Raw genomic sequence first — 22,857 nt, 5'->3', positions numbered from 1 at the left:
GGTATATTAATACCTGAATGGAAGGTGTAAAGAAGACAGCCAGGCTCTTCTCAGTAGTGCCCAGTGACAGGAAAAGAAGTGATGGGTACAAACTGAAACACAGGAGGCTCCCTCTGAACATCAGGAAACACTTTTTTACTGAGAGGGTGACTGAGCACTGGCACAGGGTGCCTAGAGAGGTTGTGGCATCTCCATCCTTGGAGATATTAAAAAGCTGTCTGGACATGGTCCTGGGCAACCTACTCTAGGTGACCTCGCTTGAGCCAGGAAATATGGACAAGACTTCCAGAGGTACCTTCCAACCTCAGCCATTCTGTGATTCTGTGATCTCAGTAACACTGTAATTAAAAATCCTGTACTACAAGGGAAGCACTTTTGCACTGGCCTCACCAATCACAAGTTTCCCTGCCTTGATTTCTTAGTTCTGTTACAAATGCGTATCATACTGGACCAAGTATTGGGATTCTTACTCAGATGTCACTGGCTTTGTTCACAGAAATCTCCCCTGGAGACCAATCCACATTTTTCTTGAACACAAGCATCAGAAGTGGACCCAATATTGTACTGACTCCTAAAAATTTTACTTTTTTTCAGTCAGCTTTCCCTAATAATATCGAGTGTTCCTTTCGCCTCACTGTTAGGAATGTACAAGTATAATTTCACTAGGGCAAGAAGGAATCCATCCCAGAGGAACCCCTGTGCTCCCACAGTGTCTAGGTGGACCCTCCCTCCTCACGTGATGTACAGGGGACTACAAACTGATCCATACCGTGCCCTGGAGGATGAACTTGTAGACCATGTGCATAATTAGGCAGGACCAGAAGACATGGAGCAGCTGCAGAATTATCAGGAGAGCATTCACGAAGTAGTATCCAAAGAAGGGTTGGAATATCTCCATGGAGTAATAGTAGGTGTTATAGAGCACTCTGCAAGAGAGAGGGAATTGCAGTGAAGGGAAAGTGTGTTGTTAGTAGGGTTCTAATTAAGCCCCAGAAAGCTCTAGTCACAGATGAAGTTTCAGGTCAGGCACCTCCTTCTTTTATGTAACACGAGCCAATTCTCAGTTCCCCACCAGAAATAAGCAGGGCAGAGCCACAGGCCAAGGACTCCTCCTCTGCAGTACACTTCAGGACTTTAAGACTACTCTATGAACTCCATGGCAGACCACCCTAGTTTACCCCAAGGCAGGTGCAACAGCCATGTGGCACTGTAGCCTACGCAAAGGGCAGGGACATATGCTCAAGGATTGAAAAGCAAAGGCTGCAGCAAAAATTCAGCACCCAGCTGAATTATCCTGTCTCTCAGAAGGCAGCTTTTCCATTTCCCTTGACTGCAGCAGACTCACGTGTAGGGGAAAATGACCAGGCGGCTGATGAGGAAAACAGCTGAGAAGATCATAAAGAGGCTGTCACAAGTTTTTTTCCACTTCATGTAATTGAATATCTTAGTTGGCTGGAAGGAGAAAGAACAATAAACAGCAGGCCAAGACAGTGCATCTGCCACATGCTCCAGGAGGCTAACGAGCCAGATACGATACAATCTGCATGCAGGTAATCAAGCATCTTCCTGGCTCTCTGCAGAGCGCCCTAGGCTGGGTCAGAAGATCAGTACTGAGTTATCTGTGAAACACCATAACATGTAGCCCATAGTGTGCCAGATCAAAAGACGCTCTTTGGCTGAAGAGCACCATTGCTAACTAGGCTTCACCTGGCATGTAACTCGTGGAGCTCACCTCTAGGAAGCAATCAGCAGCATCATGAATCACCATCACCAGTGTCCCAATGCGGATGTAATTCGCACAGTATGAGAAACTGATCAGGAAGATGGTTGCAGCATGGTGGACTATCTGCTCCTTGAAGTCCTGATGAGAAAGGGGACAGCAGAGAAAAAAAATACATAATGCACCTTCTGCCCTGGTTAAAGCATGCCTCCTGCAGGTAGAAATGAAATCTCTCTACCCAATGACTTAAGAAACCTCTTGCTATAAGGTCTTACTCATATAAGTCTTTTACCTAACACATTCTAGAAATGTAGGCAACCAAGAGACCCAGGAATGAAGAGTTTATGGTGTAAACTGACAATCTCACAACAGAGAATGCTCTTTCCCTCCACCAGTTAATGGTCCAATGATGGTGCAAATCAGAAGACAGAAGAGTAAGAGCCAATGGTTCAGTACAGACAATTTCAAGATAAAGACAGCTTCCTGTCACAGAGCAGTGCCCATATCCACCTCTGCTCTGTGCTCCTGGGCATGCCTACCTGTTTCATGACTATCTCATACCCCCAGGCTCGCTGATGGAGACTTACAACCACCCTTTATACTTACAAGGGTATATTCGCAGCCTCAACGCACATGTATGCCTAAGTAATCACGCAGCGCCCTGTCTATCGGGGCACTGGCACCTAGGAACACATACGACTTAACTGGCAGAGAATCATCTTTTCCTATCTCTATGATCAGTGCAGCCTAGAAAAGTCCCAGAAAAGCAATTTTTAAGTTTGGATTGAGGACTCTGCAGTGGTTTGCACCTTTCTGTATCAGAGTTTGTGTTCTCCACTTCCCAGAGGAGAGTGAAGCCAGTGACTGGGAATGGAAATTCCTGGGAATGAGCAAGGATAGAGTCCCCCAAAACCTCAGACTAGCACTACACATGTGCTCTTGAAGATCACTGTCCTGAGTGTTCAGCCTGGGTCCTGTTTGTGCTTGAGTCTTCCCCGAGGCTGCCACTCACCTTCCTCTTCACATCAAAGGGCAGGGTGAAGACCAGTGACCAGTAGAAGGAGAGCTCCAGCAGGTAGTACCAGAACAGGGAGGGTTGGAGAGGCTGTGAGAGAGGGAGAGACAGTGAAATACCCATTAGATAAAGCAGAGCAAGGCCTGGAAGTGAAGACTCTTTCTAGGCAAAAGAACATCAGACACCAAACCAACAAGACTGGTTCTTGCAGCTTCAGCGGGAAATACTTCCATTGAACAACGTGGTTACTTACTAAATGTCATCTGTGCTGAGGCAAAAGCAAATAGCAGGGGAAATTCCACTTTGCCGCACCATGCGGAACATTCAGGGGACCACCAGGAAGATCCTGAATATTTTTAGGATTTCTTCAGCACTGTGCAGTTTCCTGACCAGTCAGTATAGAGCTTTAAAAACTATGTAAACCATTTCACTATGGTGAAACAGGTAAGTAGTAGCTGAAGAAATCATTCTCTTCTTAGGATTCAAGGAGATGCTTCAGACACCTTGTTGTCTATCACAGATTTTTAGTTTAATCAAACTAATGGGGGGAAAGTACACTCCCAGTGTGAACAGTAATCTGCATTCTTCTGGGTCATTTTCTGGGGTTTTACAGCTGGAAAACTAAAAGATTAGACCCACTCAGCAAGATATGTGCTATTTAAAAAGTAATTTTTCACTGTTGTGGCACTATATGGACTCCTTAAACCCAAACCTATTTGATAAAAAAAAAAAAATTGCAGTGACTAAATGCAACTAGCATTTCCAAAGAATCACAGAGTACGGTGCTCCCAAATACTGATATATTTGGGTTTTCTCTACCCAAAGTGTTGATTTATGACCTTCATAGATTTTAGTTTCTCCTTTGTAGCACCAGCGACTGGCCAAAAGAGGAAGCACAGCTGGATGCACTGGTGCTACCAGGGGGGATATTAACATCTCCCATGCTGGTGTGTGCTGCTCACACTCTGGAGGTTATCCAAGTATGAGCTCTGGATCAGAAGGGATTTTTTTCCCCCAAAGATAAGATTATTTGGGAGAATTGGCATTTCTTTTGTCATTACCCCTAGCAAAAGGCATGGCCTGTTTAGTAGAGATTGTGTTTAATACATTCTTTGTTCCTGCTAACACACGGGTTTGTCCTTGATCTTTCTTGCTCTTTGTCAGTGGGACATTACTAGCTCTGATTTTGGTCTTTTCTGTTATAGATGCTGGAAAGCGTGTGTACTGGGTTTACGTGGCAAGGTTTTGGTAGTGGGGGGGCTGCAGGAGTGGCTTCTGCGAGAAGATGCCAGAAGCTGCCCCATGTCTGACAGAGCCAGTTCCAGCCAGCTGAGCCCGCTGCTGGCCAAAGCTGAGCCCATCAGCAATGGTGGTAGCACCTCTGTGATAACATATCTAAGAAGGGGTAAAAACTGCTGTGCAACAGTGGACAGGAGAAAGGAGTAAGGATATGTGAGAGAAACAACTCTGCAGACACCAAGGTCAGTGAAGAAGCAGGGGAAGGAGGTGCTCCAGGTGCTGGAGCAGAGGTTCCCCTGCAGCCCATGGTGCAGAACATTGTGATGCAGGCTGTCCCCCTGCAGCCCTTGGAGGTCCACAGTGGAGCGGAGGTCCACCCTGCAGACTGTGGAGGACTCCATGCTGGAGCAGGTGGATGTGCCCAAAGAAGGCTGTGACCCCGTGGAGAGCCTGTGCTAGAGCAGGCTGCTGGCAGGACCTGTGGCCCTGTGGAGAACCCACACTGGAGCAGTCTGTTCCTGAAGGACTGCAGCCCACTGAAAGGGCCCACAGTGGAGACGTCGATGGAGGACCGTCTCCTGTGGGTGGGACCCCATGCTGGAGCAGGGGGAGTGTGAGGAGGAAGGATCGGCAGAGACAACGTGTGATGAACTGACCGCAACCCCCAATCCTTGTCCCCCTGCACGTCTTGGGGGGAGTAGGTAGAGAAGTCAGGAGTGAAGTTGAGCCCAGGAAGAAGGGAGGGGTGGGGAGAATCACAGACTGGCAGGGGTTGGAAGGGACCTCTGGAGATCATCTAGTCCAACCCCCTGCTAGAGCAGGATCACCCAGAGCAGGTTGCACAGGATTGTGTCCAGGAGGGTTTGGAATCTCTCCAGAGAAGGAGACTCCACAACCTCTCTGGGCAGCCTGTCCCAGGGCTTGGTCACCCTCAGATGGAGAAGTTTTTCCTCCTATGCAGGTGGAACTTCCTGTGTTCCAGTTTGTGCCTGTTGCCCCTTGTCCTGTCGCTGGGCACCACTGAGAAGAGTCTGGCCCCATCCTCTTGACATCTGCCCTTTAGATATTTATAAGTATTGATCAGATCCCCTCTCAGTCTCCTCCAGGCTAACCAACCCCAGCTCTCTCAGCCTTTCCTCATACGAGAGATGCTCCAGTCCCCTCATCATCCTCACAGTCCTCTGCTGGACTCTTTCCAGTAGTTCCCTGTCTTTCTTGAACTGGGGAGCCCAGAACTGGAAGGTGTTTTTAGATTTGTTCTCATTTCTCATTATCCTACTCTGATTTGATCGGCAATGAATTAAAATAATTTCCCCAAGACCCATCTGTTTTGCCTGTGATGGTAATTGGTGAGTGACCTCCCTGCATGATAATACAGGAGATTACTATCACGCTAGAAACACTTACCAGCTTCTCTTGTAGGACAGAGGAACCTCTCCCAAACTTGGAATCAGATTTGTCACTTTAATGAAATTTAGGTCTCTTTAGTACATCTGCTGTGGCATCCACAACAGTATGATATAGGAAGGCTCCTGCTATAGAACAATCAATAGTCGCCTTCTCTACAGAGAATTCGGAGCACATAAAAGCATAAGGGGAAAGGCAGAGCAGGCAATAGCTCCTGTGCTCAGTAGGTGAAGCCCCATTCTAACTCTTTCAACTTCTCAAGTAAGGGGAGTAGGAATAGCAAAGGAGGCAGCTGGGCAAAAAAGTACCTGACTTTTGGTTGCTATCTTTGCTCCTTGTGTTGATGAACAAAGAACAGATGTTGTGGCTAGCTGGCAATTTTCATTGAGGTTATTCTGGTCTGGGCTGATAAGAGATATATGCTTTCCAACCCACTGGACAGCTTCTCACAGGGCTGTTGTGAAAAAACTCAGAATATACATTGTAAAACTGTAAGAGAGCATCCTCTAAACTCTATGGGAATGATCCTGTATTGCTACTGGCTATACTGCCAGTTCCACTGGGAAACAAACTCTTTGGGAAGCACTGTGGACATGATTCTTCAGTACAGCTGAAAGTGCACAGCATTCAGAGCATGTCCTCTGCTCTAGATACTGTCCACTGAAGTCTTCACTTCTCCTCAGGCAACATGTGCTTCTCTGGCCTCAGTCTCTTCTACAAACTAAACAACCTTGGAGCGTTCCCATTTTTCAGTTTCCTGGCTCACCTGGTCAGAACTCTCACTCTCCCTTTATTTCTGCAGTCTCCTCCTGCTTTCCTGACTCATCCTCTATTGTGTTTCGATTACACCAGATACAAAGAAGTTCTCCCTTGACAAGGATCTGGCTTTGAATTCTTAGGACTCCTGAGTCTGAATTTAATTCAGTGCCCTCTCTTTTGTCACTAATATAACCTGATTTTCAAAAGATACTGAAAGACAATACATGATTTATAACAGCAATTTGCCCTCTTGCATGACTCACCTGTTGTGGATATCCTGTCCAGCACTCTCTATGGTCCCAAAGCCAAGGCTTCTGTAAAGAAAAAGCAACATGAATGTGAGAATTTTCTTATCACCTAATTCCTTTAGTTTTTTACTACTACAGACTTTGTTGTGTTTTATTAGAGGCAGAGCTGGTCGCACCGTCTGGAATTCAGTTACCAAGACATTTCCACTGCAAGAACTTGCAGTTGCTTGTGACCTCGCTAATTTGTGGCTATTGCACTGAAATTTCACGTGCTGTTTAGCCCAGTTCCAAGTAAAATAGCTCAGGGAAGATTTCTACCAACTTGTTGCAGCCTTCTACAAGTTTGGGGTGGTGATGTTTTGAACATATCAAAATTTTCTTACAACTATTTCATTAAGAATCTCTGTGGTTTGGACAATAACACTTAAATGTGGTAAGAAGGCTGAAAACTTGTGTGTCAGGAACATGTTTTTTCCTTCAACAGTGAGGATCACACTGCAGTCTGTTAGGTAATGAACCTCTGAAAAGATCCTACTTTGTCCACACTTCATATAAAATTGGTAGTTTAGAACTTGGCAGCTTAGAAACTTTCACAGAAACATGGCAGCTAAAGTCCCCAAAAGTTCTTCCTGCATGGAGCATGCTCTGACCCTTTGCTGTGCTCAGATTTGATCAGAGCAAGCATGTCCTGGAGCATACAGTGATGGAACATATTCTACACCGCATCTGTAAGGGTAATTTTCTGTAACAGTTCCACAAAGCTCCAGATGTCAGAGCTAAGAGCAAGACGGCAATATTTCTTGTTCTCTCACCAAGCACCTTCTGGCGCATGAGAATTACGGAAGGGAAGCAGAGGTTTTTATGAGCAGTGGTAATTAGGAGCAGACACAGCGTCCTGCTGGCTGGGACTGGGGTTGGGAGTAGGATTTACAGCAAATACAGGCACATAACCAGGAGAGATGTGCAATATAGAATCAGAGAGGACAACCCAAAAACTCTGAAACAACTATGGCACACCATGTAAACTAGAAAGGAACCCCAGATCTCTGAATTTCATCGTTCCTCTACTCTCAGCAAATAAAACTGTTTTCTGGTGGCCTGCTCTGAGATAACTTTCCGTTGCTACCTGCTATGTCACTGACGCATGGGGAAGAGGTTTTTGCCATCAGTCTAAAGCTACTAATATAGAATTAAAACATTTTCTTTTTTCTAAAGAAAGAAGGGTGTTTCACAAAAACAAATGCACGTTAAAATACTACTCAGATTCCAAAGTAAACATGCAAAAGTCAGCAAATGTCACATGCAAACACGCCCTGTCACATTACTTCTTTGTCCTTCTTTATAATGTAGTAATTTCGGTACAATTTCAGGTAACAGAATAATTGCTATTTGCTATGGGATCCAGAGGTGCTGTCCGTAGGACAGACGCCTCCTCTTTTTTTTTGTGAAAATTGGAAGATGTGTACTGAATAAAGAAAAGACTTTCATGAAAAGTGAAGATGATCTTTCATTCCTAGAATGGCCAGATAACGTGCAAAAGAACCAGATTTCGCCCCTTCTGTTGCCACAGGGCTCTTGTACTATGCTAAGCAGGTTATCCATACCAAACTTTCATAGCTGGCCTCAAAGAATAGCCTTCTATTTTGATGTACAGATCCACAAAACACTGCAGTTGGGATTTAGATACCTTCGCTCCTCTGCTAGCTCATCCTGTAATCCTCACACTCCTCAAGTACCGTAAATTCTGACTTGAAAGTCAGTGTAAGTTCAAAAGTTCTTCACTTGTTACACTAACGAGAAGTTACAAGCACAGTTTGTGCCTCCTGCCTTGGGATCTGCAGGTTTTCCATTACTTAACCTCTCAGAAGGTGACAGCGTAGAAGACTTTTGCAAAGCTCACCTAGGGATTCAGATTCAGCAAAAGAGCCAGGGGAACCTTTAAAACACAGTCAGAGGATGACCGATGCCCCTAGTCCCAGCTTAGTGACCACAGCATACGGATGGCTTCTATTAACTCTTCTGCCTGAGGCAGTATAATTTATATCAAGAGAACTCATTATTTATCAAATCAGAGAAAAGGCAGAGGCATGAGCCTGAACCAATCACACCTTGGGTAAAGAAAAGAAAATTAATAAATAAAATTAATAAATAGCAGTCCATGCTCCAAAGGAAGTCTAAGCTTTTTACTTTAAACAGGTATTGGATAAAACACAGATAAAACAGGCCCTGCAGCTTCCATCTCAGGTAAGTGTTTTACCTCCTACTGCACAGAAATGTATTTTTACACAATTCCAATTGTCTTCTGCTTTGCCAGAAGAAGAAGAAACCTCTTGGTTTTTGAGCTGGAGTTTTTAAAATAAGCACAGTCCAATATGTTTGTGGTCTTGTAAGTGTGCTGTGCAGAGGATACACACTCACCTGGTGGGAAAATCTCTATAAGGAGGTCTGAAAGGATGTATTTGACAAGAAAACGTGCCATTCTTGCAGGCACTGGCTAGGTAGAACAGCAGGTGGCACTGCTTGTGTACTCACATCATACAGGACAGCAAGTCCAGTGAAGAAAGAAATGATGTAAAATGTAAACCTCCAGCTACAAACAAAACAAAGTACATTAGAATCCCATTCATTGACCACCAAACTGCAATTCTGTGTATCAATCACACCCATTCAAAGAATGACGCTATTAAGACAAAGACATACATTAATATGTTCCAGGTTTGCCCAGATCATAACAGGAGTGGCTCTTTGCATGTTATTAGCAGATTCAACAGACTTCACAAAGAGCAATTCTTCTGCTTTAGAGATGGCAGAAAATACAAGAATCTCGCTGACTAAAATCACCCAGATAATCATCCCAAACCTTCCCAGCACTAGCACATGCATTTGTAAAAGTCAAACAATGCCAATCTCTCTCCTAGGCTTTTGGAGATTAGGCATGCTAAATTCATTATCATGTAAAGTAATTAATCACTGTCTCAGTCAGGAGTTGGTAATGATTTACCCATATTAAACCCACAGAGAAGTACATGTGAACTGTTTGCGAAGCTCAGTGGACAGAGGCAGGTCACACTGAATATACACACATATAGTAAGGAATGAGGGGAATTTCACCGCAACAGAATAAACAAGTTGTTAACAGACAAAACACGGGCAATCTTCAAAGGAATAAAACTTATTTTTGAGAGAGAGACTCCAGCTGTCAATGAAGACAGACATAAACTGTACAAAGCTACTACGTCACATCAGAAAGACATTCTTTCTACAGACTGCAAATGGTGATAGAGGGCAAGTGGAAGGACACCATCCTTGGTGAGTTGAGTCAGAAAATTATTTACTGTTTACTATTTACTGTTACTATTTACTGCAAGTCAGCTGAGTGCAGGGAGAACTTAGATTTCATCTTGATGGAAGCAGATTAAGCATGGTTGCTTTACAACTCTTTGTCCATGGATTTTGTAAACATTTCTAACTGCAACTATCTGCAATACTATAAATAAATAATACACATCCTTTTTCTCTTTTTCAATTAGGGTTATTAGGCAAGGGTTTTGAATTAGAGGTTGAGTACTAAATGGAGCACGAGGCGATTAGCTCAGAGTTGATGCCTACCCTATGGATACACACTTTTAGACAGAGTGCACTGCAGGTATTTAATGAGTTCTTTCATCTCTGTGACTTTCCTAGGAGAACCTACTTCCTTACATGAACAGCAGAGCAGCTATTACTCCTAAGTAAGGTATTTAAACCAAGCTCAGGAGAATCTTCCTTTACTGTGGAAAGCTTAGCCAGGACTAACACTCACAGAACTGGCTGACGTTGAGATTTATTTTGTGCCTCCACATAATAAGGAGGATTTCCACACAGCTGTTTCCAAAAAGAGTTTTGCTTTTTGGAAAACACAAGCTTTTACATAGGCTCCCTTTTTCTGCCACTATAAAAGGGTGCTGGTTTTTGACTTTCAGGATGCTGAAGTCAACTGACAGCAGAATACAATCTAGCCCACTGCCTGCGAGTTTTGAAAGCAACAGTGTGCACAACAGTTGCAGAACAGAAGTTGCAGAAGGAATCAGCTTGCAGTGAGGCAAAGGGAAGTCAGGGGAAAGGCAATGCAAAGGCTGACTATTTTGGAGGCACCAAAACAACTGCAAAGCAGCAAGAAGCAGTAAGATGCAAAACAGTAGGAAGTTTTTCAGGTACAATTGTGTTTCAAAGCAGAATGCCAGTCTTAGAAAGTCAGGGCCCTACAGGCCCTGTAGGGAATAAAGGCGAGACAGGAGTAAAAGGAGACTTGGGAGTGAAACTAAAGGGGAAAAGCAAGGAATGTTTCAGTAACAGAGAAGCAGCAGAGAGTTACAGAAGAACCAAGCGGGGCAGGGAAGACCCAGGATGCTCTCTGCATAGGGTGGAGGGCAGGCTGGGAGGCAGGGAGCTGCCTGCGGAGCCCAGCTCCGGTGCAAGGCTCCTGCTGCTCCTGGCTTGTGCTCCCGCTCACCAGGCCTCACAAAACTTCTTTGACAGGCTGGGTCGGTCTGTGTTCCTCCGGCGCCGGAACCACCTCTCCACCTTCCTCACCGGCAGGTCACACTGTTTGGCTAAAGTGATCAGCTCACCCTGAAAAACAGGTGAGGCAGCAGGGGTCAGATCCAGGTTCGAAGGTTGGAAGAGGCAATATGGGCATCTCGTCTGACCCACCATGGAGCTCAGCCGGAGGCTCCTGGCAAGCCCAAATCTGTTCAGGCTAAGCATTTTTCAGAAAGCTAGCTGTTCTTAGCATAAAGACCTCAGATAGTAGAAAATCTTTCCGTTCCCCCCATAAGCAACTGGTTATTAATGCTAAATATTACAACTTTAAGTTTTTTATGTGAACTTCCCCAGTTTTACCTTTCAAACCCTGTTCTCGTCTTCTCACAGGAGTTTGTTGTTGAATCGCTCCCTCACCTTGTCTTAAAAGACCAAGTCCCTTAAATCTGTCACTCCAAGAAAGATTCACTGCAACCTAAATAATTTTTAAAGTTCTGCACTGAATCTTGTCATGCCTTTCAGCATTCTGATGCAGTATCAGCCAATAACCTGACCGATGTCATGAGCAGAGGCAACACCATTTTCCTACCGTATATTCTTCTATTGTGGTAAACCTGTTAGGGATAATGTTTCAACAGATTACCCACAGAAATCCTGCAATTACCTTCCTTCTTGTCCTTAGGCTCTTAAGAGGAGTTTGGCATGTGACGTGAAAAAAGTTTGTCATGTTTTATATTCCTTCTGGAAGTGTCACCACTTAATTTTTAAGTAAAGCAATAGTTTTTCATGGAATGCATTTACCTTAATGGTATCACTTGAGAGTAACTTACATAGTCCAAGCATGTTGTACAAAAGTATGTTCATTACCAATTTTCAGATGTGCTTCTTTCCATTCTTACTTAGTGACTTCTGTTCTTGTGGTGGAGACAAATGGAGACACTGATTTATGTTCTCCAACTGCTCCATAATGTGGAATTCCTTCCAAGAAGGAGGCTGTTGAGAATAGCAAAATCTTGTACTCGACAAGTAAAGCTGACTCCTAAGCAGGTGTCTGAGACCTCACGGGAGAGGGAGGAAGCTAGAAGACTGGCTGAGGAGTAACTCGTGAATGGAGAGAGCGAGGCAATAGCCTGTTGCACCATCCTTGCTCCACATCACACTGCTGTCAGGAGTCTCACGGCGAGGATACGCTCCGATATCCCAGATGCTCTGGGATAAAAGGGCCAGCTTCAGTGCAATGTAGGTGCCAGTAAAGCCCTGGGTAAAACCTGCTTGCAAAACTAGGCCTCGAGTTAGATCTCTGCGACAGGAGTGGTTTTACTGAGAAATGTGTGGCAAGAGGAAGGTCAGGGACCACCATACTGGCAAGTGTTCCTGAGAACACTCCTTCCCACTGCTGGGGAGGAAGGCTGGCTGCGTAACCCAGATCAATGCCTGCATTTTTATTTTAGCCTCCATTCTTTCACTTTTAACCTGGTACTGAATGTCCTGGGGCTCCACATGCCCCACTGCAGTACAAACCGTGCTGCAACAGCCTTTCAACGGCAGCAACGTGTTCCTGCTAGGACTACCCCTTGGGACTGGAACCCGAGCCCACTGCTCATACATCCTTCGGAAGGGTTAATAGCTATTGCTTCAAGGCCAAGAAAGCCTGCAAAAAAAAGCTGAAAGAAAATCTGATTCCTTTCCCTACCACAGAGGTCACATTCAGGGACTTCACTGACAAGGTTAAATCCTAGCATGGTCTGACAATTCACAATCCTGCCAATACTTTTTCCCTCAGCAGCAGCCATTATAACTCTGGATTATCCTGCCAAGTTCTTCAAGATCAGTCTTTTTATCTCTCATGGAAAACTACCCACCATTTGTCTTTGCAGTGTTCTGACACTCCTTACAAACTCTGTGATGACGGCCAAGGCTTTAGCTGGCTTCCTGAAAGGTCAATCTCAAACTCATGGATTGCACAGCAACAGAATGAGCCACCTCAGACTAGGAGCATCAAACAATTCACACCTGCTAAGCTGCAAGGACTAGCAACATGGGAGTCAGTTCAAGGCATCCCTCGATGCGGCAGGGATTTGCTAATACCTGAAAAGAAGCCATCACAGAATGGCTGGGGTTGGAAGGGACCTCTGGAGGTCATCTGGTCCAACTCCCCCTGCTCAAGCAGAGCTAGAGTCGATCCAGATGGCTTTTGAGTATCCCCAAGGATGGAGACTCCACAGCCTCTCTGGGCAACCTGTTCCAGTGCCTGGTCACCCTCACAGTACGTAAGTGTTTCCTGATGTTCAGACAGAGCCTCCTGTGTTTCATTTTGTGCCACAAGAAGGCAAACACAAGAGGGAACAGGAGTTGTCATTAATTCCTTTGGGAGAACAGTTTCCTGTCCATAGAAGTTTGGGATTTACATTTTTTGAATGCTACCTATAGAAAGCTGCTACTCCCACACATTCAGAAGCAGGACTGCTCGCTGATGGCATTTGCAGAATGACCCCTGTGCCTGGCTGGTCTCAGGTGGCCAGTGCTACAGTGGTTCCTGCTGCTTTGTTGAGCAAACATGAGTAGCATTACCAAATTTCAGTATTCCAAATGTGATGTCATTCGGCTAAAGACACAGGGGCTAAATCTAGAGGAAAGCAAAGGAAGACAGGACTCACCTCTTCAGGGTTCTTGCAGCGTGTACTGTAGAATGTTTCCAGCATGGGGTTGGGCTGAGCTTTTGGTCTCTGCTTGTCTCTCACACCCAGTTTGCTACTGAGGGGCAGGGCTATGGCTCTGCAAAAGAAAAGATAAAGGTTCAGCCAAAAATAGAACAGTGATTTCTGGTATCACAGCACTGTTAAAACATGTTGTAGTATATAACAGCTGCCTCCCACAGTGAGGTGCACGAACGCTGCACAAACAGGAAACCTGGCAAAGCAACGTTTTTAAAAAAGGCCTAAATTAACTGCATTCTCCTTGAATTTCTGGAGAATTCGTTGTTCCTTATTAATCACTACCTTTTACACACTGCCACTGGCATGCAGTTAGTCTCGTTAGAAAAGAGAGCAGACTGTCTGCCTAGAAGAGCTTTTTAGTACTGTTGCTGGACACTGAACATGAAAAATCTCTGGAAAACCTTCTCTCTGCATTTTGGTGTAGAAGTTCTTGGCTTAAGGTGCTAACAGCTTCCCTGAACAGTTACTGGGTTACCAATTGTAAATCAGTGTTGAGGGTGGTTACGAGCTGATGAATACCATGCAGAGGAAGCGAGTGCTGAGACCCAAGCCTGCTCTGCCTGGTCAATCTTCATGTTGTCCAGGCAGGTCCTCTGATTAGTTATCCCTAATGATTCAGACACACAACAAGATTTCTTTTCTTTTTTTTCTGTACAGCAAAAAAGCTGCGGAAGCTACTTCACTATGTAGGTGTTTAAAAGTGTTTTACTTAAAAAATAATATGGGATATATTTATAACTGTGATTATACGGTGTGGTTGCCTGCATTCTCTTCTAGCCATACAGCCCATACTGCATATGCGTGCGTGCTTAGGTACTATTCCAGATCAAGCATCCTTCCAGAAGGATCTTTGGAAGTTTTCTTTTCAAGAACCCATTTCTTAATTTAATTAACCAGTATTGACAGCAATTTTATAAACAGACCTGCTACCTAAGGAATGCTGTTAACTTCTATTACATTAAGGCATAAACCACAGGATGGTTACACATTTTGCTCACTCGTGTAACAGCTGACTTCCACCTTTCTTTTACACAGCCAGCCCACCAGCCTGTATATCACTTGTTCTTTTTCATCGTCTCTGGGAAATTCCTTTGGCATCACTGGCTACAGGAACGTTCAAAGAAGTACCAAGACCAATGAAAAAGATATGTTTCTACAATGAGACAAGAGCCAGGAGTAAGTGTGCTTGCTAGCTACTTTCCAACAAGACACACCGTTATCACAAAAGCTGTGTGAAGGACCTGATCATTTTCGGTGAAATTTAGCAGCACCGTGGCACTGCTGCAACCGGCAGACTGCTGGATAGCAGAGGAATATAGCCATTGTTGGGAATTTTGGCTTTTAACTCTGATTGTTCTTAAGAAATGTTTCAATTATATCTTATGATTTGTTTAGTATCAAAGGGGTTAACAGTAAGGTTGGGCCAGCAGGTCCTGTGCTAAGAACAATGACACAGTATTTCAATGATAGCCCTAAGTATACCAAAATTTAGAAAACATTTACCTTAAACTCTGCACTAGGTTTTGGTTCTTATATTAAGCAGTTCCTTGAAGGAGGCCTGATCTTTCTTTTCCAAAGATAAGTCATTTGATACAAGCTCCTCTGCAGAGGAAGATGTAATCAAGTTCTGTTGTTGAACCACCTTATTACAGCTTCTTATCAGTCCACATCAGGAACTGAAAGGTCTGAAATCTTCCAGACCCATTAAAAGGGAAAAGAATGTTTCTGCCGGGTGTCAGGGCAGCTTGCCAACAAGTTTTTTATTGAAAAACTATTTAAATATCCTGACTGATTTCTTAATTTCGTTTAATCCCTGTCTTCTCTCTCTTTCCTGCTGGTTTGTTATGGTCATAACATAAAATTTTACTATAACAGAAACAAGCCAGTTGCAGCTGATGAAGACAGGGTGTAATTAACCAAGGTTACAATTACTTTGTTGTTGAGGTTTTGAGTTTAACCATGAATTATGGGACCAATCCTACTTTTATGAACATCATTGGGAAATCAAGGCCTGAAATTCTTCCTAAGGGACGCTTGTACATGTTGGATGTATGCTCTGACTCAGATTTCAGTTAAATCTTGTTCCAAGCACAATTCTAAGACAATGATGCTTCTATGATTTCAACATCACAGATTCATAATCTCTGTTGCAGGGATGGTCTCATCATGGCAGTTTATCAGCTCTCTGGAAGATGGACAAAGTTCGAGGACTAAACTGTACCACTCTCCACAGCTAGGTAAGGCAAGGCACAGTCAGCAAGAGGAGCTCCTCTCACTTCATGGTTTACACGGGAAAGTTCACGCTAAGGCATTTTATTCAGTAATCACCAAAGAACAGTCTGTCTTCTGTGAAACCTGCTTAAGTCGAAACTAAATGGATTAATCATGAAGGGGCATAAACTGATACTCCCCTACCCTGCAAGACAGTGGGCTACACGCCTTCTGCAGAGGCTTTCAGAGTTAGCATGAGATACAAGAAATAATTTAACTTTGGAGGGTGTTGTGGTTTTTTCTCCCACAAATGTTTTTGATTTTATAAGGGTGCCACTCTGCAAATATCCTCCAGTACTACGAAACACAGAAGCAGCGAGAGCAGCAACCAGAACTTCTATTCTTTGAATTGCACAATCTCTTTTAGCCTCATGCTTCTTTTGGCAGAGGGCTATCCCTGTGCTCCCAGAATAGTCTCTACCTTCTCTTGCTTACAGGAGAATGCTTCACATCGATTAAACTGACTGTTCCATGTGATACAAGATCTCAAGTCACTACAGTGCTACTGTCCAAACTGAGCCGAGTCAGTTCAGAGTTTTCAATTAAATACTACGACATGTCCCACATCTTCACACAAAAAACCTGCCTACAAGACCCAACAGGAAGCTGTTTGCAGATACTTCCTGCTGACTGATCAACAATAAAAGTCTCGGTACAAAATTAATTTCAGAGAGATCCATTTCAAAATAAAATACTTGAAAAGGGTGTCCTCTTCTATTTTTCCTGTTCTGAGTTCAGGTATCTGTTCCCTGCAGATCAACAGTATCTCTTTCTTTTAATGTACACCACATGGCTCATACTGGCACAACCCTCCTAAGAGACCTAATCTTTCTGACTAAAATCCTCCTCTGGTGCAATTTGGGAACTATTTGGATTCAAATTCACTGCCATTTGCCTTCAGTTTCTCAGCATCCAAAAATCACTGGTCAAGTCCAAAATCAGACAATTAAATCGGATGTAAATTCTGTTTTTCAACTGTTTAACTATCCCTCAAAGTGCTTCAGTTCCCACATTTTCCTAACCATATAGGCAACAAACACTTTGTAATAGAAGCTGTGATCCCTTCAGAATCATAGAACTCCAAGAATTTGATTTTTATGGAAAAGAGTCTCAAACATTATAGAACCAGAAGAGCAGGTGACATCCCTGCTTGCAGACATATGTCCAGGGAAAAGTTCTGCTAAGGTATACAGGTGCTTCAAATCAGGCTCCAAGTTATGGGTGCAGGACATATCTCCTACTCACAAGCACAATCTGGAAACATCAAAGGAAGGGGAGAGGTTTCCAACTTCTTGGTTCCCTCTTTTGCCAGGACATCATTACCCACCTTCCCCAGCACCTGCTTCTGTATCGTGGCAAAGACGATGAGCACGGCAGCAGTAAGAAGCCTTCTGCTCTCCAGCACTGAGTGCCCCATTTCCCCACCTTCCCCAGAGCAGAATGGCTGACAGAAGAGTTGCTTCACCGAAGTGTGAGCTGTTTCTTCTCCCCCCCCAGGGCTGCACCCACAACCTCCTCAGCTCTCCCAGGCCCCACCTAGCTGCTGCATGTCCTCTTCTCACAGCCGCCACCTAATCCACAGAACAACTGGTGGTTAAAAGGATGTCGCTGTCTCAGTTTTTCCCAGTTCAGCCAGCAGGTGCCAAGGAGAGGAAAATCCATGCTCAAGGAAGCAGGGTCTTTCCCAGGTTTAATCTCCAAACCATGAACATGGAACCGTTGGCCCAAGCACGGTGGCTGATGCAATTATTGAATGAGGGATTGCAAAAAATCCCCTGGACTGCTCCTGCCTTTTAGTATTTTCCTGGAGTTCTGACACACATTAATGACGTGAACACATTACAGCGTTTCTGAAATCCCAGAGCAGGCACCACCAAGAACACAGAGTGTATCTAGAGAAAAAACGCTTTGCACTCGATGCAGAGTTGCAAGTAGAAAAAATTGCCAGAGGCCAAGCTAAAGCCACCAAACCCAAACTTGTGTACTACTTACATATCTCCTACTCTTTTAGAACCACAGACCAGATGTACAAAGCTACAAAGTCAAGGCCATCTACATGGAGAATGAGAAATAACACATACATCCTTTCAGTCTGCAATTCTCAAACTTTGTGCAAATTATTTTAAACAGGGCTAGCACCATCATACATACAAGGTAACGGAGAAACACTGGACTTGATTCATAGCTCCCATTCGCTAGGGAAAGCTTTCTTCTCCAGGATGAACTGAACGTGAAAGAGTAATGATTGAGAATGAGAAAATGTCGTGCTGAAATGAGTTAGGACAAACAAGAATACAGCTCAGAACACCGGCTTGTAATTGGCATAGGTTATATACTGGTATGATTATAGGTTTCCTGGACCTGTAAAATAGGCTTGTGATACGATCTTTTTTTAAGGGTGTGACAAGCAGCTTTTATTTAATGAAGTTTGTGAATCAAAACAGCTTTAAAATTAATGAGTAGGACCAGGCCTGTGGAAACTCTCCCAGCTGAGGGAGCACTTAGATGGGAAAGAAAGAAAAAAAAAAAAATCTTTTTACCTGGCCGTCAGCATCTTAATACAGATGGAAAAGATATTTAGATTGACTAGGAGTGGTGTGGCAAGAGGAAGGATAAAGAGACAGAGGCACAGAAGCACAGAATCAATGCTGAAAGGGACCTCTGGAGATCATCCAGCCCACCGCTGCTGCTCAAGCAGTCAGCTACAGCAGGCTGTGGAGGGCTGCGTCCAGCTGGGTTCAAGTATCTCCACAGATATGTCTGGTACTGGGGAGCCTAGAACTGGGCAGACCTAGCCAGTGGAGGACACGGGCTCACCTCTGAGCTTCACACTGCCAATGTGTCCAAGTCACCGACTGACAGTGCCTGCCTAAAGGAGTACTGTACCCAGTCATGTCTCGCAGATCAGCAAGGAAGAAATACGAGTCACTTGTGTTTTAATGGTTACCTAGAGCACCTTGGTTCCTGCATCAGTAGAGGTAACTGAGATGCCTATGTCCCCAGGAAAGTGCAGGATAAAATTCACAGAATTTAAGGAATGCACACTAAACATATTGTTTACAAAGAAGAGATTTGGATTCCAATTTTGTATCATCATACTTAAAGAATTATTCACGCATTTGGTTTTAATAAAAACCTCCCAGTTATAGCCAGGTTTTTTTACATAAAAACATTCCCACAGGAAAGCTCCAAATCATTTCAACTGCTATAAGCTTTTCCAAGCTGCCCTTGTATCACAGAGAATCTGGAGAAGAAACATCTTTCTAGCTAGAGAGGTCTGCTTCCATTTTCTTGTGCAGCCACTTTTCAAAAAAGGATGACAGAACATTTTTTAAATTATCTTTTTTCCCCTCTTTCTAAATTTAAAACCACTGTAGATTTTGACTAAGCTATTTGAAAAGGATACCTCTTCAGACAGCAGCTAGGAATAGTGATTTTTTAATCCAGTGAAAACCACTTTAAAAAGTATTCAAAAATCATGAAAGGGGACTTACTCTGCAGTCTGGACAATGGCTGACACTACAGTAAATCTCAGTTATCCACCAGCAAATCATGTTGTGTTGCAGACCACACTAACTATTGACTAAACTGCACAAAGCAACAGTACCAGCTCAGGACCTTTAGGAAAGGTCAAAGTCAATGAACCCAGCAGGATTCCTAGCTATACCTTTGTCGTAACACCCAAATTTTCTGTGCTGAAGCATAATGTGCACAACACTCAAATGGCTCTGGCCAGAAAGACCCTAGAGCCGACCCTCAAAGATCATATCGCAGAGTCTGCAAAGAGCAGCAACAAAAGCAGGTCTGGTAGCAGAAGGAGAAGAACAGGAGAAATTCTGGCAGCCCAGCACTGGAAGGGTCTGTGGCAGGCTTCAACCCAGAGGCAGCAGCTACAAATGTCTCCATGTGGCACTCCCAAGGAAATGACAATCCTGAACCCAGAGCGGACATGCACACGTTTGTGTGGTTATGTGGTGCCGATTCTGAGGCCAGACGACTCAGCCCAATCTAACACATCTTATTCAGGCTTGTCTGTCAGGTGTGATACCCCAGATCCTCATTACCCAAGATAAAGGACACAACTCTATTTGGGTAGTCTAAATAGGACTTCCACTGCACTCAACCCAGAAACAGCAAGTAATGCACAAAAGAACACAAAACAGCACATCTGCCTTCTAAAACACAAGCATGTTTTAAGTGCAGGAAGTCATATTGCTTATAATTAGACCTTAAGGGTAGCGTTTGTGTTCTATATTCAACACACTTGTTTAGCCAGTATGCAGGGCTGGAAAGAGCAGAAAAACGTACCTCAGCAGACTTTATGACCTGGACTTTCTGTGGACCTTGTCAGTCATACATTAGCACAGACAACAGAGCCAGCTTTTAGACCCAAACTGCCAGCATTATCCCTAAAAAAACCCCCAAACAGTACTGAATAACTTACCTTTCAAAGGCATATCGAATGACAACCAAGATTAAAGCAAAAGGGATACTGAGCAGGAGATCACGAGGCTGAGGGTAACGAACATCTTCAGACTCTTGCATGTCCTCCCAGGTGATTCCTGGGGGCAGCCAGAACTCATGCTGCCACAGCCACTCGTACAGAGAGCGTGCCATCCTGAAGGAAAAGAGACCAGAATAAACTGAGGACAGCCTCGCACACAGCAAACCTGTCAGCACAAGCCAGCGAAGCAAAGGAAGGATTACACCCTCGCTGAGGTTGCATCTGGCTGTGAAAGCAGAAGAGGTGTGGAATGCATCAGTGCCCAAGGAACTGATAACCTGCTCGCAGATTTTTATCGGGTGCTTGGTGTCTGCTGACTCCTGGCACAGAATCAAAAAAGGGCTAAAATGGAGATAAATGCCTCCAAATTCAACAGAACATTAGTGTTATTCTCAGCAATCGGAAAGCTTTAAGTTTAATACTGCAGCATCTCAGGTTCATAGGCTCCTTTCTACAGGACTGACAGCCTGGTATCACGAGGATGCAGCAAGTCTGCTCCAGGGCTGGCTGCCAGCTGTCCTTTTACCTTTTACATGTACATACCCTTATATTTTAGTAGCCTTTGATGTTTTGCATTTATTTGTTTCTGTTTACACACTGCAATTCCACTGTGTGCATGTATGCGTATATATGCATAATAATTAATATTATTCTGAGACTTCTCCTTTAAAAAAAAATAATTAAAAAAAAAAATCTATCTTCTGCTTTAAATGATTAAGGAAAGTACTTCCAAGTAAGATTTTTGTGTTAACTGGTAAGAAGCTGGATTCTTAATGTAATTTTAAAGATCATGCCTGAAGGTGGAATTTACATACATGATCAGAGAATTTAGCAGCATAAAAGACAGCAGAATGGGTGTAACGAAGCATTAAACACAAAAATACTGTTGCTAGATAATTCTACCTCATACACAAATATGAGCGGCACTGCCCTCCAATACAGGCTGCTCATTCTAGCTGGCAACAACAAATACCCCAAACACAAGCTCTGAACAGAAAGCAAACAGACTCTATGCAGGCACAGAAGGAGGAAAGGGAAAGCATGGGAATGAGATGCCTCTTGAGATTGTCTGAACAGCACACGGGAAATACCATGTTATGAAACCAAGGTGAAAAGCACATAATTTAAGCGTCTGACCTGAGTATCATATAGCATCTCACCCAGTGGAGGCCCAAGCCCTGGCCCATTTTCTGCAAGGAGAACCACCTAATGGATTGAAAATGAATCATACACTTGATTTTGAAGATATCTTTAATTCAGAAGTAGTTTCTTTGTTAGTTAAACTGAAGATCTGCCTTATTACAGAATTTTGCAGAGTCTGAGGGATATCACGCAGACCGTAACCTCTTTTCCTGATTCGGACTTAATTATTCATCTCAATGTGTCTATCGATCTGCCTACAACAGGGAACAACAGGACCCTATTTCTTCAAATTCGAGTCTCATTTCTCCTGGAGCATACACAGCCAATTCGGTATGATGACAAAGATGATTACAAATATAGGTGTAATTGATACCAAGCGGATGCAAAGTTTCTGACCATTTAAGATAGACAAAGCAGGAAAACACTTTCCCCTTTTCCCCAAAGAAAAACCATCTTACTAAAAATGCATTCTTCTCCTCCTACCTGCACTCAGCTGATTTCAGCTTTTGATACCAAAACCCACGACATAAAAATACCACCTAAAAATCAGGAGCCTGATATACTGCAGAACTGCAACCAAAGGAAGGGGCAGTAAGGCTAATATCCAACTTCACTAGCACCAAAAGAACATCCAGGTCTTTTACCAGCTTTCAGTTTGACAATAATCACAGTATTTTCTTTCTGGTGCAGCTTCTCGGACTCTGGAAACTGCGGTTTTGCTCCTACTTCCAGGCTGTTCTCCATTCCTTCTGCTACCTCTTCTTCCAGTGCAATGCCTGGACAAAAATCATTGGCACATAAGACAAGATAAATATGGTTTATAGACTCTTCAAAGTCTGTTTTAAGAGTCCGACAATCAAGATGCAACAGTTTTTAAGTTGCCTGCCAAATCCTGAGTCTCTACAACTCTCTGGGGCCTAGAGTATAACCTAAATTCCCCAATCCAGGCTGTTTTAAAGTGGGAACATCTGCCACCCGCTATCTGTCCCCTTTTCCTCTGGCAGGGCTGTCGGATCCTTTAGCGCTAGTTCTCTTTCCCTCTCGAATCACCAAAGGCACCTGAAGCCAGGATCACGGGAAAGTGGTGACACAGCTCGCTATGCATTAAAAAGCAGCTAGCTGAAGCACACGTACATATATGCTAGAGAAATCTTTTCAGACTACTCAATAAACATGCTATCAACCAGTATAGCTGCATCTGAGTGACACAGACATAAGCCCATGGGACAGGCTGGCTACTGCACTGAACCTCAGAGCCTCAGTGAACCCTGTTTTCTGGATGTCCCAGACTCTCTTGTAGACTATGCAAACAC

The 22,857-nt window shown here is 43.9% G+C and overlaps 1 protein-coding gene across 13 annotated transcripts in view; it reads right to left on the bottom strand.

The window, feature by feature from the left end:
* Positions 1–22,857, bottom strand: part of LOC104629599 (ceramide synthase 4) — a 48,633-nt gene that overhangs the window by 4,773 nt on the left and 21,003 nt on the right. For 6 of the 13 annotated variants that reach the window (XM_075776395.1, XM_075776391.1, XM_075776389.1 and 3 more), the window contains exons 2-10: positions 20,342–20,515; positions 13,567–13,684; positions 10,881–10,999; positions 8,921–8,978; positions 6,404–6,454; positions 2,733–2,825; positions 1,733–1,861; positions 1,346–1,452; positions 770–926 (exon numbers count right to left, since the gene is read on the bottom strand). In XM_075776395.1, the coding sequence (XP_075632510.1) occupies positions 770–926; positions 1,346–1,452; positions 1,733–1,861; positions 2,733–2,825; positions 6,404–6,454; positions 8,921–8,978; positions 10,881–10,999; positions 13,567–13,684; positions 20,342–20,514 (1,005 nt within the window). In that variant the 5' untranslated portion in view covers position 20,515. Of the gene's footprint in view, positions 1–769; positions 927–1,345; positions 1,453–1,732; positions 1,862–2,732; positions 2,826–6,403; positions 6,455–8,920; positions 8,979–10,880; positions 11,000–13,566; positions 13,685–20,341; positions 20,516–21,538; positions 21,608–22,188; positions 22,304–22,857 lie in introns of those variants that run through there. The other 7 variants (XM_075776392.1, XM_075776386.1, XM_075776384.1 and 4 more) reach the window with 4 other exon arrangements.

This window comes from Balearica regulorum, chromosome 26 (genome assembly GCF_011004875.1).
Source record: "Balearica regulorum gibbericeps isolate bBalReg1 chromosome 26, bBalReg1.pri, whole genome shotgun sequence".
NCBI lineage: Eukaryota > Metazoa > Chordata > Aves > Gruiformes > Gruidae > Balearica > Balearica regulorum.
Note: the sequence above shows the minus strand (reverse complement) of the source record. Positions and strands in the feature narration are given on the sequence as shown.